At 39.3% G+C, this 16,207-nt stretch overlaps 1 protein-coding gene across 1 annotated transcript; it reads left to right on the plus strand.

Moving 5' to 3' along the window:
* The first annotated feature begins 13,734 nt into the window (after positions 1-13,734).
* Positions 13,735-15,074, plus strand: LOC127651331 (52 kDa repressor of the inhibitor of the protein kinase-like). The gene is made up of 3 exons (XM_052137109.1): positions 13,735-14,025; positions 14,115-14,572; positions 14,915-15,074. Exons 1-3 carry the CDS (start codon positions 13,735-13,737, stop codon positions 15,072-15,074), a joined length of 909 nt encoding a protein of 302 aa, XP_051993069.1.
* Positions 15,075-16,207: the final 1,133 nt, after the last annotated feature.

Below are 16,207 nucleotides of genomic sequence, written 5' to 3' on the forward strand. Positions count from 1 at the left end.
AATAGTCACATCCATGCGTTTGGCCTGTTACAGCGAACACACTGCTGAAGTTTCATCGAGATCAATTAATGTATGCAGAAGTTATAACACACTTCCTGTTTCTCTTTTCGCACCATCATTCTAAATAATATTCTAACGAAAACAATAGGGCCTTGCCTTTTCAAGGCTTGGGCCCTAAAAATCCTAACAAAAACAATAGGGCCTTCGCTTTTCAAGGCTTGGGCCCTAATAATAATCCTAACGAAAACAATAGGGCCTTGCCTTTTCAAGGCTTGGGCCCTAATTAGTTACTGCCGTGGTCTCTTTGGGCAGAATATCCTGCAGTTATAAAAGTTTGTCCTTATCAGACTAGCAATCGTTGTCTAATGTTAACGAACATTGCCTAACTTTTGTAACGTAATTTATTTCAAAACATCAGTGTTTCCAAAAAGTCAAAACAACAGCATAAAATATGGCACTTACCTGCTCTGATGACATGTTTTGTATATCAGTCTTTTTCTTTTTAGGGCCCAAGCCTTGAAAAGGCAAGGCACTATTGTTTTCGTTAGGATTATTATTATTATTATTATTATTAGGGCCCAAGCCTTGAAAAGGCAAGGCCCTATTATTTTCGTTAGGATTATTATTAGGGCCCAAGCCTTGAAAACGCAAGGCCCTATTGTTTTCATTAGAATTATTATTAGGGCCCAAGCCTTGAAAAGGCAAGGCCCTATTGTTTTCGTTAGGATTATTATTATTATTATTAGGGCCCAAGCCTTGAAAAGGCAAGGCCCTATTGTTTTCGTTAGGATTATTATTATTAGGGCTCAAGCCTTGAAAAGGCAAGGCCCTATTGTTTTCGTTAGAATTATTATTAGGGCCCAAGCCTTGAAAAGGCAAGGCCCTATTGTTTTCGTTAGGATTATTATTAGGGCCCAAGCCTTGAAAAGGTAAGGCCCTATTGTTTTCGTTAGGATTATTATTATTAGGGCCCAAGCCTTGAAAAGGCAAGGCCCTATTGTTTTCGTTAGGATTATTATTATTATTATTAGGGCCCAAGCCTTGAAAAGGCAAGGCCCTATTGTTTTCGTTAGGATTATTATTATTAGGGCTCAAGCCTTGAAAAGGCAAGGCCCTATTGTTTTCGTTAGAATTATTATTAGGGCCCAAGCCTTGAAAAGGCAAGGCCCTATTGTTTTCGTTAGGATTATTATTAGGGCCCAAGCCTTGAAAAGGTAAGGCCCTATTGTTTTCGTTAGGATTATTATTATTAGGGCCCAAGCCTTGAAAAGGCAAGGCCCTATTGTTTTCGTTAGGATTACTATTATTTTTTTATGACTATTTGGGCACTTTTGGGGCTCTTAACGTGCTCGAAAACTCTTGAAACATTGCACATGGGTCAGAACCTGCGGCCATTAGGGCCGGGCTGAAGCTGGTACCGGGGCGTAGCAGGGGGGCTCGACGGCGCCCCCTGGAACAGGGTCCGAAAACTTGGTCCATAAATCAAACACGCTTGCATGTAATAATATGAAACTCGGTACACATATAGATCTCATCGTTTCATATATCCTTCATACTTTTACTTTTTACCTCAGGCCAACTGGAAATCATCTATTTAGGGTTTTTTGGAAAACGCATGCAATGGAATTTGAAATACTCCTCCTAGAGAATTCCACCAATCACCACGAAACTCGGTCAGCATGAAGTCAAGACATAGAGGATGAAAAATTGCCGGCGGATTTTTGATATCTCGAACGGTTTGGCCGTGGCGAGGAAACGACATTATGCCGCGAAAAGAGAAACAGGAAGTGTGTTATAACTTCTGCATACATTAATTTATCTCGATGAAACTTCAGCAGTGTGTTCGCTGTAAGAGGCCGATCGCATGGATGTGACTATTGTGAGTCAAAGTTATAGCGCCACCAACTGGCAGTAGGAAGTGTGTCACTTTCTAAATGCTTTGAAATCACCCTCTTATTTTTACCCGATTGACTTAAAACTTTAGGTGTATAATGTAAACACAGGCAGATGTAGACATGTGAAAGGATTATTGATATCTTCGATACTGTTGCCGCGGCAACGCTTCAAACTCGAATATTCTTTTTTGATGCTTTTGAGACTCTTAGCATACTTGAAATTGCATGAAACTAGACAGACACATCACATTTATTAGCCAGTACACATGTGCAAAGTTTCAGAAACGGGCGTGGTGCAGGGGCTCAGTAGCGCCACCTTTTGACAAAAGTGGGGGGGTTGCTTTACACTTTGACCCACAGTCACAAAACTCAGTAATTATATTGTTCTCATCGAGCCGGACAACTTTCTAATTTACAGTCATTAGCTCAGACCAACAGAAAGTCAGATATTTGGGTTTGAATGTGGATGTTTTGGAGAATTTTCTCTCCCTCTCTCACTGACCCTACGTCTCTCTGTGTCTGTGGGGAGGGTGCTGATTTGGCTGATGAGTGAGAATGCTTTTATTTTTGTTTTTCAAGGTTTTGGGGCCCTTAATGTGCTCGAAAACTCTTGAAACTTTGCACACGGGTCGGAACCCGCGGCCATCAGGGCCGGGCCGAAGATGGTACCCGGGCATGGCAGGGGGGCTCGACAGCGCCCCCTGGAATGGGATTCGAACACTTGTCCGTATATCAAACATGTTTGCATGTAATAATATGAAACTCGGTACACTTGTAGATCTCATCGGGCCAAACAACTTTCGTGCTCTAAGTTTTACGCCAGCCCAACAGGAAGTCGGCTATTATGGGTTGTTTGGAAACACATGCTCTGGAATTATATATATCTCCTAGAGAATGAATCCAATCGTCACCAAATTCGGTCGGCATGAAGTCAAGACATTGAGGATGCTACATTCCGGACGGATTTTTGATATCTCGAACGGTTTGGCCGTGGCAAGGAAATTGATTTAGGACTAAAAAAGGACACATAAAGTGTGTTATAACTTAGTTAGTTCTATCTACAGTTACAAAACTCGGCGTGTATATTGTTCTCGTCGAGCCGAACAACTTTCTAATTTACAGTCATTAGCTCCGACCAACAGAAAGTCAGATATTGTGGTTTGAATGTGAATTTCTTGGAATTTTTCTCTCTCTGACAGAGTGACCCCTCCCATTCTGTGTTTTTCTCTCTCTCTCTGTCTCTCTCTGACAGACATAGTGGCCCTGCCATTCTGTCTGTGTGTGTGTGTGTGTGTGTGTGTGTGTGGGGAGGGGAGGGGGAGGGAATTTCTCTGTTGGAACTTTGAAGCTCCAAATCGCCCTGAACATAGACATCCCAAGTCATTGAAAAGTACAAATGGTATTATTTTAAGTTTTTTTTATTTCTCTCTTACGTTGTAAAATGCCACGTTTTTGAATGACATGTAAAATGTAAAAATAATCACTCAATCTCCATTTTTTTCTCTGATCTGTTACTATTTTAATGATTTAAAAATCAAAGCATTGACCATTTAAAGTGTGAGCTTGTACATTTTGAAATAGTTATAAACAGTCACAGCAATGCAGTGTTATTATGTGCCTAGATAGTCTTTGAAATAAAATGAGTTTACCCCAAAAAGATATTTCTCTCATCATTTACTCACCCTCAGGCACGTGCACACATAGACATCAAAGGGGGCTTGAGCACCTGCCCTTTTTCTTCCTCGAGAGAAAGTGCCCTTTTTTCTGGGGTGTTTTTTTTATTTAGTTTTTTATAAATAAATTAATATATATATTCCTGTTTGCGCACAGCTTCCCTGTCAAAAAAATATATTTATTAAATAAAAAATCAAAACATCAGTTCGGTAGATGAGATTTTGTCGAGGCCCGCCCTCCCTCCCTCCCTCCCTCCGCGTCGTGTACAGTGCCTCGACTATACAGCTAATTAGCCAAAATCAAATATAGTTAACTTGTGTCTTGCTAACTTTCATGACTCATGAGCGACTAGCTAATGTAATAGGTTAGCTAAAGTCTAGCTAAGGCAATATATCATGGCCATACAGGCCAATATATACTGTACTTATTGGAGACATTACAGGTGAATACAGTCAAAGTTGTGTGATGTACTTAACATAATGATAAATAATCTTAAGATATTATATTGTATGCTATGTATTGTGAATACACCCATGTTAAACATAAAAATGTACTTCCATTGCATATCATAGGAATACATAAGCGTACATTATAATTACATTAATAAACCTGTACAAAGACCTCCAGATAAATACTGGCCTTCTGGATTAACACGTTTAAGTGCTGCAAAAGATATTGACCTATGACATCCTATGACATTAAAAATTATTCTACATTTGAATTACCTCATAGATGTGACTATTGTGGTTCACGGTCATAGGCCCTGTCCCAAATGGCACACTTCATATGAATTTTCAGTCTTGTGTACTTATTTCGTGTGTCCATTAACTCCATGAGACTGTAGGGTGTCTCATTTTTCATTTTAGGTATCAGAAGGGTGCTCGTGCATACTTTGTGGTCGATATGTGCCCTCCATGCGCACTTTTGCAGAGCCCGCGCTGATACGAGCTCTACAGCACACATCTTCTCGACGGTTAAAGCGAGCTTACGTTATTGCCCATCGTGCACAGCGACCCTAAATGCACAGGGGTGGCGGCGGTGCCACCAGCAACCCTAAAGGTACGGGGGTGGCGGTGCCACCGGCTTGGGCCCGCCATCGCTGCTTGCAGCTATATTTTATTTGTGCATTCATTCTGATAAGATGTCCTGTACCCATGTGTTTACCAGTGCCTCGAACCACATTCATCCACACAGAGGAGCAGAGCAGAAGCACGTCTTACGTCATTACCAAAATAAAGTTCTTCTGCAATACACATGCAGATGTATTTTTTAACCACTAAAGGGCCAAAAGTTACATAGTGTAGCTTTAAATGTTCTTAGTCTTTTCTTGTCATATATTTCAACAGATGATCATTAGTGATCGCTCGTCATAAATTTCCGATATGTACTAATAATTGCGAACTGCTCTGCAACAGCTGAAAACACTCACAAGCCCCTGCGTGCTTGGAGAAAACACAACAGTCATGTTTTCATTCTGAAGTACGCAGTGCATGCATTTATTATGAAGTTTGATTATCACATTAGGTTATACAGTTGAAGTCAGAAGTGTATATACACCTTAGCCAAATATATTTGAACTCAGTTTTAAACAATTCCTGACAATTAATTTTAGAAAACATTCCCTGTCTTAGGTCAGTTAGGATCACTACTTTATTTTAAGAATGTGAAATGTCAGAATAATAGTAGAGAGAATTATTCATTTCAGCGTTTATTTCTTTCATCACATTCCCAGTGGGTCAGAAGTTTACATACACTTTATTAGTATTTGGTAGCATTGTCTTTAAATTGTTTAACTTGTGTCAAACATTTTGGGTAGCCTTCCACAAGCTTCTTACAATAAGTTGCTGGAATTTTGGCCCTTTCCTTCAGACAGAACTGGTGTAACTGAGTCAGGTTTGTAGGCCTCCTTGCTCACACATGCTTTTTCAGTTCTGCCCACAAATTTCTATCAGATTGTGGTCAGAATTTTGTGTTGGCCACTCAAATACTTTTACTTTGTCCTTAAGCCATTTTGCCACTAAATTTGAGGTTTGCTTGGGGTCATTGTCCATTTGGAGACCCATTTGTGACGAGCTTTAACTTCCTGGCTGATTTCTTAAGATGTTGCTTCAATATATCCACATAATTTTCCTTCCTAATGATTCCATCCATTTTGTGAAGTGCACTAGTCCCTCCTGCAGCAAAGCACCCCCACAACATGATGCTGCCACCCCCATGCTTCTGGGTTGGGATAGTGTTCTTCGGCTTCCAAACCTCACCCTTTTTCCTCCAAACATAATGATGGTCATTATGGCCAAACAGTTACAATTATGTTTAATTTGACCAGAGGACATTCCTCCAAAAAGTAAGATCTTTGTCCCCATGTGCACTTGCAAACTGTAGTCTGACTTTATGGTGGTTTTGGAGCAGTGGCTTCTTCCTTGCTGAGCAGCCTTTCAGGTTATGTCGATATAGGATTCTGCCAATTAGCTCCAATGTCCTTTGCTGTTGTTCTGGTATTGATTTGCACTTTCTGCACCAAACTATGTTCATCTCTAGGAGACAGAATGCACCTCCTTCCCAAGCGGTATGAGGGCTGCGTTGTACCATGGTGTTTATACTTACATACTATTGTTTGTACAGATGAACGTTGTACTTTCAGGCATTTGAAAATTGCTCACAAGGATGAACCAGACTTGTGGAGGTCCACACTTTTTTTATGAGGGCTTGGCTGATTTCTTTTGATTTTCCCATGATATCAAGCAAAGAGACACAGAGTTTGAAGGTAGGCCTTAAAATACATCCACAGGTACACCTCCAATTCAGTTCACCTCCTATCGGATGCTAATTGTCCAAAGGCTTGACATCATTTTCTGAAATTTTACAAGCTGTTTAAAGGTACAGTTAAATTAGTGTATGTAAAGTTCTGACCCACATGAATTGTAATATAATCAATTAAAACAATCTGTCTGTAAACTATGGTTGGAAAAATTACTCATGTCATGCTCAAAATAGATGTCCTAAATGACTTGCCATTTATTAAATCAGTGGAGTGGTTAAAAAAAAATACTTTTAATGACTTCAACCTAAGTGTAATTACTTCTTCTGACTTCAACTCTATCAGGATTCCTGTTTTTCCACCTCAAAATTTAAGAAATCTTTAAAAGATAATTAAGACATTTGTTGTATCATTTAAGATATTTAAGACTTTTTATGACCTTACATTTTGGAAAACCGAATTGAAGACTTTTAAGGATCCGCGGGAACCCTGAACACACTTATTAAAACCAGATTTTCTAAAATGTGTACTTCATTTTTTAGTTATTCTTCATTTTCAATTTGTCCTATCTAAAATTATCGATGAGTCAACACAGTAGTAATTAGCACTCGCTGAGAAGTTACTGTACATCTCACAAAATGACTGCAAATGCTAAATCTGAAAACACTGGTAAAGCCCACTGCTAATATTAGGGCCATTTAACACTGATATGACAGTTAATTCGAAGAAAATGTGAAGCAATTCTACACACTGCTTGTGCACCTAAAATCTTAATGTGTCCACGTGTAATTGTTTTAAAAAAAAAAGAAGCGGTATCATAAAAGTGTATTTAGTACTACCTTGAAGCTATTTGACAACAGATACTCACATATTTTTTATTCGACAAGACAAAATGGTATCTGAATTTAAACAAACTATCCTGTTCAAAAGTGTACATTCCCTTGGTTCTAAAAAGGATTAGTTCAACCAAAAATGAAAATTCAGTCATTGTTTACTCACCCCTGCGTTGTTATAACTCCATACTATTTTCTTTCTTTTTCTTAACACAAAGGGAGAAATTGTGAGAAAAAAGAAAAACTTGTTCTTAGTAATGTCACACAATGGCAGTTTATGGTGATCACTTCTTCAAGCTTCAAAAGGACACAAAAGTATAATTTAGAACTCTAACAAATTATTGTATGTTACTCATGTCTTGTTCTCAAGGAATACAATAAAGTTTGGTGAGAAACAAACTGAAATCTGATGTATTATTAAGTGAAAGTCTTGATGTATTATTAAGTGAAAGGAGGGAGCCATGTCCGAGAAATAGGGGCGTGTCATCCGGAGATTCTCGCCAGCCATCATCGATTGGTGGGTAGGAGAGGCTGTCTATGGAATGAGCTAGTGTGAGGAGGCGGAAAAACGGCGGAGTGGCCTTGAGGAATGATAAGCATGGCAAAATTGAGGTGGCCTGATAGGGCTGGAGATTGCGTTAGGAGACCCAAACTGACCAGGGAACGACGTGAAAATAGACCTGATCCTGTCATGTTTCTTTAGGGGGAAGCTTGCATGGTTAGAGAATATGTGTGATGTTTAGAATTCTAGAGACGTGGCTCGTTGTGGGTTTTTTATTTTTTATTTTTTTCCCCTCTCTCCTCCCTCTTATTCCTCAAGCTGGAGCAAATATGGTGAGAAGAATAATGTCTCAGCTTCATGAGTTTTGTTGTTGGCTGTAAAAGGAACATGAGAGTCTTCATGTACTCCCGGCATAGAGCCCTGAAGATACAGTGGACAGTTTCAGTGGACAGTGGACAAATCAACTTGCACAAAGACTGCTTTGTGAATGTGTGTTGATATGAATCGGGATCTTCAAGAATGTGATCTCGAGCATGGATCAGTTCCGTCTGTTCACGTCCCACCTTTACGACCTGAAGATGCAGTATCGCACATTATATTTTGTGAATATTTGCAAATCTCCTTCCGAATGTGCTTGATAGCTGATTCGACGTCTGATGTGCCAAGTTACCATTGTCTCTGACATATTCCAGAGACCAGATATACATCGCACATCAACAGGTGAAACTATGATGTCATGCTCCCTCGGAATGCTCACATCATGGGCTTGGTCTTCGTAGTGACTAGGGCATAGGGATTATGAATTGGATTGGAACACACCCGTTACGTGATTTGGGCGAAGGCGACCGCAAAATGGGGGAATCTTACTGAATGAAGTAATGCGAGCCCGTATGATAAGCGTTGACTGTACATGATGATATGCCTGAATAATTATCTTAATTCCCCGATGGGGAACGCTCGGGCATGCAGACTGTGAATGACAAGTGAATGAACCTTGACCGAGTTGCCCTCATGAGATTACGCGATTGCCTGCCATACTATGAGAGTGAATGCGCTGTTGACATGCTATACTGGCTTTTGATATTGATGCGAATGCGTTATGATGAACAGGCAGCGTTGCAACTTTGTGATGAACAGGTAGCATGGCAACGGAAGGTCTAGACAAATGACTAGATCTGAATGCATTTGATGGATATGAAAATGACTTCGCTTATTTCTGATGGAAGCCGGCTGATGCCAGAGCCGATGATTTTGCAGGATTCGCGGAGTGCGCGCTCCTTCCACGCCGGGTCGTGCAATGCGATTGAGAGAGATCTCCTGAGTGAATGAGATATGGGTGAAGATCCGGGTTTGCAGTCTTAGCACACCGAAACAGCAATGTGATAGATTGTGAGCGGACTTATAAAGCATTGGCTTACGTGCGATTGGCTAAGAGTTACCCAGCTAATGATGTGATGATGTGCACCTGCTGGTCTTCCCGCTAGAACAACGCTCCACTTCCATTTCTTTGCACAGATTCTTAAAAAAAAAAAAAAGAAAGAAAGAAAAAGAATTGATCAATCAGGTGAATATGGCATAAGTTGGGGAAATAACTAGCATAGCATAGCTATATAGTCATTTGAGAAAGTATTCAGACCCCTTCATTTTTAGCAGACTTTATTGTGTTTTAGATTTAATTTTAAATTAATACAATTGACATATTTTATAGTTTCAAAATGACAAAAAAGAAAAAGGCCCATAACAAAAGTTTGGGCACCCTGCATGGTCAGTACTTTGGCAAATATCACAGCCTGTAAATGTGTACAGGTTACAGCTATTTTAATTATCAAGTATTCTACCAATTATTATACTGATTAACAGAGTAATCTGATAAGAAATACTTTTACTTTATTAAAGAGCTGTTTATATTATTAGAATTGTATCTTTATTTTATTGATATGCCTTTTACGGTTGGTAAATTTTTCATTACTAAACAGTTTTTAATTATTATTATTCATAAATGTATAATTATTTTACGCTGCACTAAGTTATCTCCTGGTTACAGCTTCATACCTAGCATAAATATATGACAGAGTAAATCTTCTCATCTAACTCTGGGCAAGAAAGTGTAAATGTGTTTCCTATAACGATGAAAATGAATTAACACTACTATACACAAATAAAACTTAATGAGGACAACGTCTTTAATGGAAAGTGCTTCAAAGCCATATTTCCCATTTACTCCACACCAGTTAACTTTCTTTGCCAGTTGGTTCATCATTAGTTTCCATATTGTTTCATTTACAGTCAGACCCCCTGCCAGTCCAAAATAGGTGACCTGAAAGACAATATTGTCAGTCTCAAATGGTACAGTGTCTATAAATTATAAAGTATTCATCTTACTAAGAATTTGTCATGTCTTACAGCACAGAATAAAGTAGATTAAATGTGTTTTTTCTGACAATAATTAACAGGAAAAAATTCTTAATATCAAAGTGAAAACAGATGTCTACAAAGTTATCTAAATTGGTTACATAATGTATATAAAATACTATATCAGGGCTCCAGACAAACATTTGAGAGCAGTAGTACCATTGCCACCAAGATCTACAGATGGTGGCAACCGCACCTGATTTGGTAGCACTGGGGTGGGGGGATGTTAATTTATTTTCATTAACAAAAACATTAACATCTGAGATATATATATATATATATATTATTTATTTTTTTAGGGTAAAATGTAAATATTCTGACTGACTGGGGGACATTTAAGTATTTTCTTCTTCTCCATAAAAATGAAATGTACTTTCATAAATGTTGAGAAAAATCAGCAAATGTCAGTCCAAAACCTTAATACATGACATGGGAAAACATAACAGTTTTTGTCTGTATGCCACCTCTTCATCAGTTAATTCAGAAATGTCTGGCACATCCACTGTACGTGAATAAATATTTTGCAGTTGAAGCAAAATCATTTGTTGTTGCTTGCATAACCGTTTGCACTATAGTCAAAATCTCACTGAGAATTTCTGCAAAATATAAGAAAATACAAACACACTCAAGTTATATTTTATTTAATATTTTGTTCACAGTGGACAGTTTGGAAATTTACTTTTCAATTTTTTCTTGCACATAAGATACTAACCAGGAGATAAATTTCTGATCTGGCTGATTTTCTGACTTCGAGTTTCCTGACCTTTTGGACTTGCTTTTTGTGTTGTCATTTTTTTTCAACATCTCAGATGCATTTTTATTGTTTCTGTATTATTTATGATAAAATTTTTTATTTCATTTTAGAATGTTAACATGTTAATATTTGCTTAAATGCAAAGTAGCAATAAACACAAAATACAGTAGAGGCTAATGTTGATGTCATTTGGAGGTGTTTGGTCATTAACTAAACTTTTGCCTAAAATGCTGCTACTGTTCACAAATCCATGAATATCTGCACCAAATTGAGTGTAATCCATCAAATAGTTGTCACTAGAGCTGAAACGATTAGTCGACGCTATCGACAACGTCAAAAACAAAAAACTTGCCGACAAAAATTAATTGTCGAATAGTCATTTGATCTCATTTAACGTAACATGAGATCACATTAAACTGTAATGATGATATGCAAAAGCAGCACTGCAGCTCATGCCTGACTGAGGAGAGGAAGAATTACACAGCTAACAGTCCAGATGCACTCTAAACTTTCTAAACAGCTTCAGCTTATGTAGATCGCAAAGTACAAGGGAATTATAATTTGTTTCTTGAATTAAAGCTAAAAGTCTGCACTTCAGTCACACCTTGTTTGCATAATTTCAAATCCATTCTAGGGGTTTATAGATAAAAAGTTATGAAATTTGTGTCGCTGTCCAAATATTTCCAGACCGAACTGTATTTGATGCTAACTTTTAGTACCTAACACTCTATACTGGACAGCTTTTGTTTGGTACAATACAAATATTCACATTTGATACTGTAGACCGTGGTCTGTGGTACACAATGTGCTCACTGCCTTCAACATACTCCCACATTCGTCCGTTATGACAAATGGAGAAATAGCATACCTACAAATGTATTACTATATGGAAGGAGTACATACTTCATCACAGTCTCACACAGACATTTTATTTCCTGGGACAAGTCTGTGAGAAGGCACACCCCTAAATGGCATGAATTTATTGGGTAGTCAAAGAAGCTTGAACAATGATTAAACTCATTATACACCAAATATAGAACACCATCAACCTCAATGATATTCTGGACTATTCCTACTACACCATTATGATATATACAGTATCTCCTGTGGATACCTTGACACAAATGTGTAGGAGACTAGACTCTTTGTACTGCATGACTGGAATGTCCATGGTAGTGGACCCTCATTGTGTGGCTTTTTGAGTTTGGCTTTTTTTTGTTCATCTGCGCTGCAAAATGCATTTTCATGCTCTGACATTCGCCTCACAACTTGTGCAACTGGGAACTGAGGGCTGCGGATAATTTTCTTTATTTGCCCAAGGTAGTTTGCCCATAGTCAGTGTCCAGACACTGACCATGTTCTTTTACATCATCACAGAGATATATAAGGCCATGCACATTGTACACAAATCACAAAAGATCACAAAGAGATTGGGACAAGTCAGTATGGATATGGCAAAATAGAGCAACATGAAGTTGTTGTAAACTCGTGAGGTAAGAACATCAAGTGGTGCAACTGGCCTGGTATACAACAAAAAATATCTATATTCAGTTGCCTTCCATCTATGTCTCTCTGCAACAGACCAAGGCTTTATAGCAAATTCAGTGGTCATGTGATATTTGAAAGACAAAAGTGTTTCTGACATCTGAGTTACATTCTTGGATGCAAGCGGCACCTAATTCGGCCACTGCTGCATGCCCTCAGCTCTAGGAGCTTCCTTGTGACTCCAAGGCAAACAAAATGCAAATAATCATTGGGAAACATGGAAACCATTCCAATGTCTGTCTCAGTAAGTGGGGAGATGTCTCTGTGATGTTCCTCATCTATCTGAAGTCTGAAAAACTCATCTGTTCTAGCAGGGCATTTGCTGTCTGGAAAAGTCATTTGATTGTCTAAACGAAGCCCATGTGATGTCACAGCCTGCATATCCTGCATGAGATTTTATGGCTTTTATGTATGCTCGTGCAGGAGCATCACACATTATTGATGTTATTTTTATGAACAATGTTTTACCTTGTAAACCCAGCTGCTAAGAGTTTTATCTCCATCACTCAAGCAGGGGCGGTGTGTTCATTAGGGCGATATGGGCGACGCACTGCCAAAAGGACGCACTGGATTTTTTTTCTAACCAATTCTATCACTGCAACAGTCGTTATCAGTGTTCTAATCTAGACATCTGATCTGCCAATCAGGCTAAAGTCGTGCTTAAAATGGCCCCAACCCTTTTAGGGCGATTTCAGTCAGGTTGAAAATCGCCCCAGAAGTCTCTCATAGACTCTCATGTAAAAACAAAATATTTTTTTAATATCAGAGCTTTCAATACAATCTCTGTGGGTTCCAGGAGGGCTTGCACTTACGTGCTTTCGTCATATGTAACGTAACCATGAGCTTAACTAAGAAAAGAGTGGGTAGCAGCGTCAATCAATTCACATACTACTGTCAAGATGGCTAGCGTTTGGTGCAACTCGATTGTCTCTTTGAAAGAAGTTCCTTTTAGTCTGCGAACGAATCAAGATAAATTGTCAACGAAACAATTAGGACCTCCCAGACCAAATTTAATCATTCAACAGGTTTCTACTAAAGGAGGAAAGTCCTACACCCAAGGATTTTCCATAAATTGGTACAAACGAAAAACCTGGCTAGCAGGCTGCGACGTAGCCAATGCAGTCTTCTGCTACCCCTGCCTACTCTTTCACCCTAAAGGCGGCACGGCAGACAGCACCGCTTGAGTGTCTGAGTTAGCTTTGCGAGGCAAAGATGAAACTGAGGGCTCCACCAACCCTGGTATTTTTCTTGGACTGGTCAACTTTGTGGCACAGTTAAATGAGGTGTTTGATGAGCATCTTAAAAATGCTAAAGTTTTCAGGGGCACATCAAAGACCATTCAAAACGAGCTACTGGACTGTATGCTAGCGGTCGTGAGGGAACATATTGTGGAGGAGGTGAAGTCGGTGAACTTCGTAGCCATCCAAGCTGACAAGACCACGGACGTTTCTACACAGACACAGCTGATGCTTGTGCTGAGGTACATCGATAACAACCATAAAATGCAGGAACGCTTTTTTGAGTTTCTTCCCATCTCGGAATCAACCTCAACCTCAATCTCAATTGCCAGTGTGCTTTTGGAGAGACTGATCGGTATTTTTGCCGACGACGACGAAAAAGTTAAACTCATTGCGCATCTTACGATGGAGCCAGTGTGATGAGGGGAGAGAAGGCTGGTGTTTAGCAAAAGGTGCGTGAGCATTTTAAGAATGCCCATTATGTTTATTGCTATGCGCATCAGCTGAATTTGATCATGCAGCAAGCTACTTCTCGCATCAAAAAAGTTTATATTTTCTTTTCCGATCTGAGCGGGATTGCAACTTTTTTTTCCCGGTCACCCAAACGGACCAGCATTCTTGACCAGACTGTTGCACTAAGACTGCCCAGAACTTCATCCACATGGTGGAACTTCAACAGCAGAGTCGTGAACACTGTCTACGAGAATCGAGACGACCTCATACAATGTTTTGAAGCCATCAGGACGGGTTCATTGGGTTCATTTGACCAGCCCACTGTGAGAGAGGCATCTGGCAACGTGAGGATGCTACATGATGAAGATTTCATTTTTTTCCTGTGGCTTTTTCACAAAATCATGCCCCACGTCGATACTCTGTATCAGAAGCTCCAGAAGAAGGACATCGATGCTGTCTTCATCAAACGTGCCCTCGACAGCTTCACAAACAGTGTGCAGGCCATAAGGTAAGAATAAACAATATTCTACCGTTCTCAAAGCAGTGCTTTGTCATTTGAAAATGTATGCATGAAAGGAGACTGCATTTGTGTTAGAAATTACATTATTCTCATTATATATTGCCAGTGGTGTAATCTAGGTTACTTTATATACTGCATACTGTGCTGAACATCCAGTCTAGGTGAGACACAAAGGCTAACTTAAACACTAAAGACTTTATGCATCCCTGCCCATTTTAAGTGGAAATGAAATCTTTGTACTATACATGGATTAATTGCATATACCTGTGCATCACATACACTACAGTACTGTACATAGCCTAACAAACACATTGGTCTGTTTGCCTTCAGGGACTCCTCTCAACAGCAGCTGCAAGTAGCAACAGGAGCCAAAAGACCCAGGACGGCTTTGAGAGAAGAGGAGAAGCAGAGGATGTCTGAAGAGGTCTACGACACCATCCTGGATCACACCAAAGCAAGGTTCTCTTTCACTGGCCACCTTTTGAGTTGACCTTACTGCAAGCAGATATGTTTGAAAGGTACTGCCATTAATTTCCTGATGAGGCTCTGAATGCCACTGTGAATGCATACACCATGCTGAACAAGGCAAACCTCAAGACAGAACTCTCTCTGATCTATGAGAATACCGAATTCAAGGGCTGCTGTGGTGCACTGGCACTCTACCAGCTTCTCATGAGCTACAACCTCCAGTAGACATTCTCTGAGACTGTGACTCTGTTGAACATCCTCATAACTACTCCCATGACAACAGCTGAAGCTGAGAGATGTTTCTCAACTTTGACACGAGTTAAGACATTCCTGCGAAATTCAATGGGCCAGGAATGTCTGAATGCATTGGCCATGCTTTCCATGGAGAGGGAACTCGTCCTCAACATGCCTGATTTCAATGATAAAGTAATTGACCGCTTTGCTGTATTGAAAGAGAGAAGAGCACAGTTTCAGTACAAATAATGTAGCCTCTCTCTCTCCCTCTCTGTCTCTTTAACACACACACACACACACACACACACACACACACACACACACACACACACACACACACACACACGCACACACACACACACACACACACCAAATCAGTTCACAGTTGATGTTGTTTTAAAAAAAAGTTAAAGAAAATCTGTTCATGTTCATTTTTACAAATCTATACAAATGGCCAGAATATGGTTGTTCATATTTACAAAGCCAAATAGCTGTGTTTACCTTTATGCTGTTTTCAGGCAAAATGTCTATTACTGTTCATGTACATTTTCACAAATCTATACAAGAGGGCAGAAGTTACTTTGCTTTTATTAAGTAGCAATTTGGTGATCCTACATTCCAGAAAATTTTGTTCTAAAGATCCACTTCTCTCAACAATTTGTCTACTTTTATTTTAAGCTGATATTTTATTTAGTTTGTGGAAATGCAGATTGTTTATGCAGTGTTGAGGAATGTGAAAGAACATCCTTGATTATTTGTACTGTGATAACTTAGATTGCTTTTGTAAGCCAATACTTTTGAGATCAGTCAATAAATGCTTCTGATATTGACTTATATGCTGCCCCCGTCTTTGTTGTTGCTGGACATATCTTTTTAAAAATGTGTCCTGTTTAGCTATTTTACATCACACAACATTGGATT

This window comes from Xyrauchen texanus, chromosome 11 (genome assembly GCF_025860055.1).
Source record: "Xyrauchen texanus isolate HMW12.3.18 chromosome 11, RBS_HiC_50CHRs, whole genome shotgun sequence".
Lineage (NCBI taxonomy): Eukaryota > Metazoa > Chordata > Actinopteri > Cypriniformes > Catostomidae > Xyrauchen > Xyrauchen texanus.

Coding starts and splice junctions, on each gene's coding strand:
- LOC127651331 (XM_052137109.1), top strand. CDS start 13,735: ATGCTAGCGGTCGTGAGGGAACATATTGTGGAGGAGGTGAAGTCGGTG. Junction 14,026..14,114: donor CGCATCTTACGATGGAGCCA/GTGTGATGAGGG, acceptor TATGCGCATCAG/CTGAATTTGATCATGCAGCA. Junction 14,573..14,914: donor AACAGTGTGCAGGCCATAAG/GTAAGAATAAAC, acceptor GTTTGCCTTCAG/GGACTCCTCTCAACAGCAGC.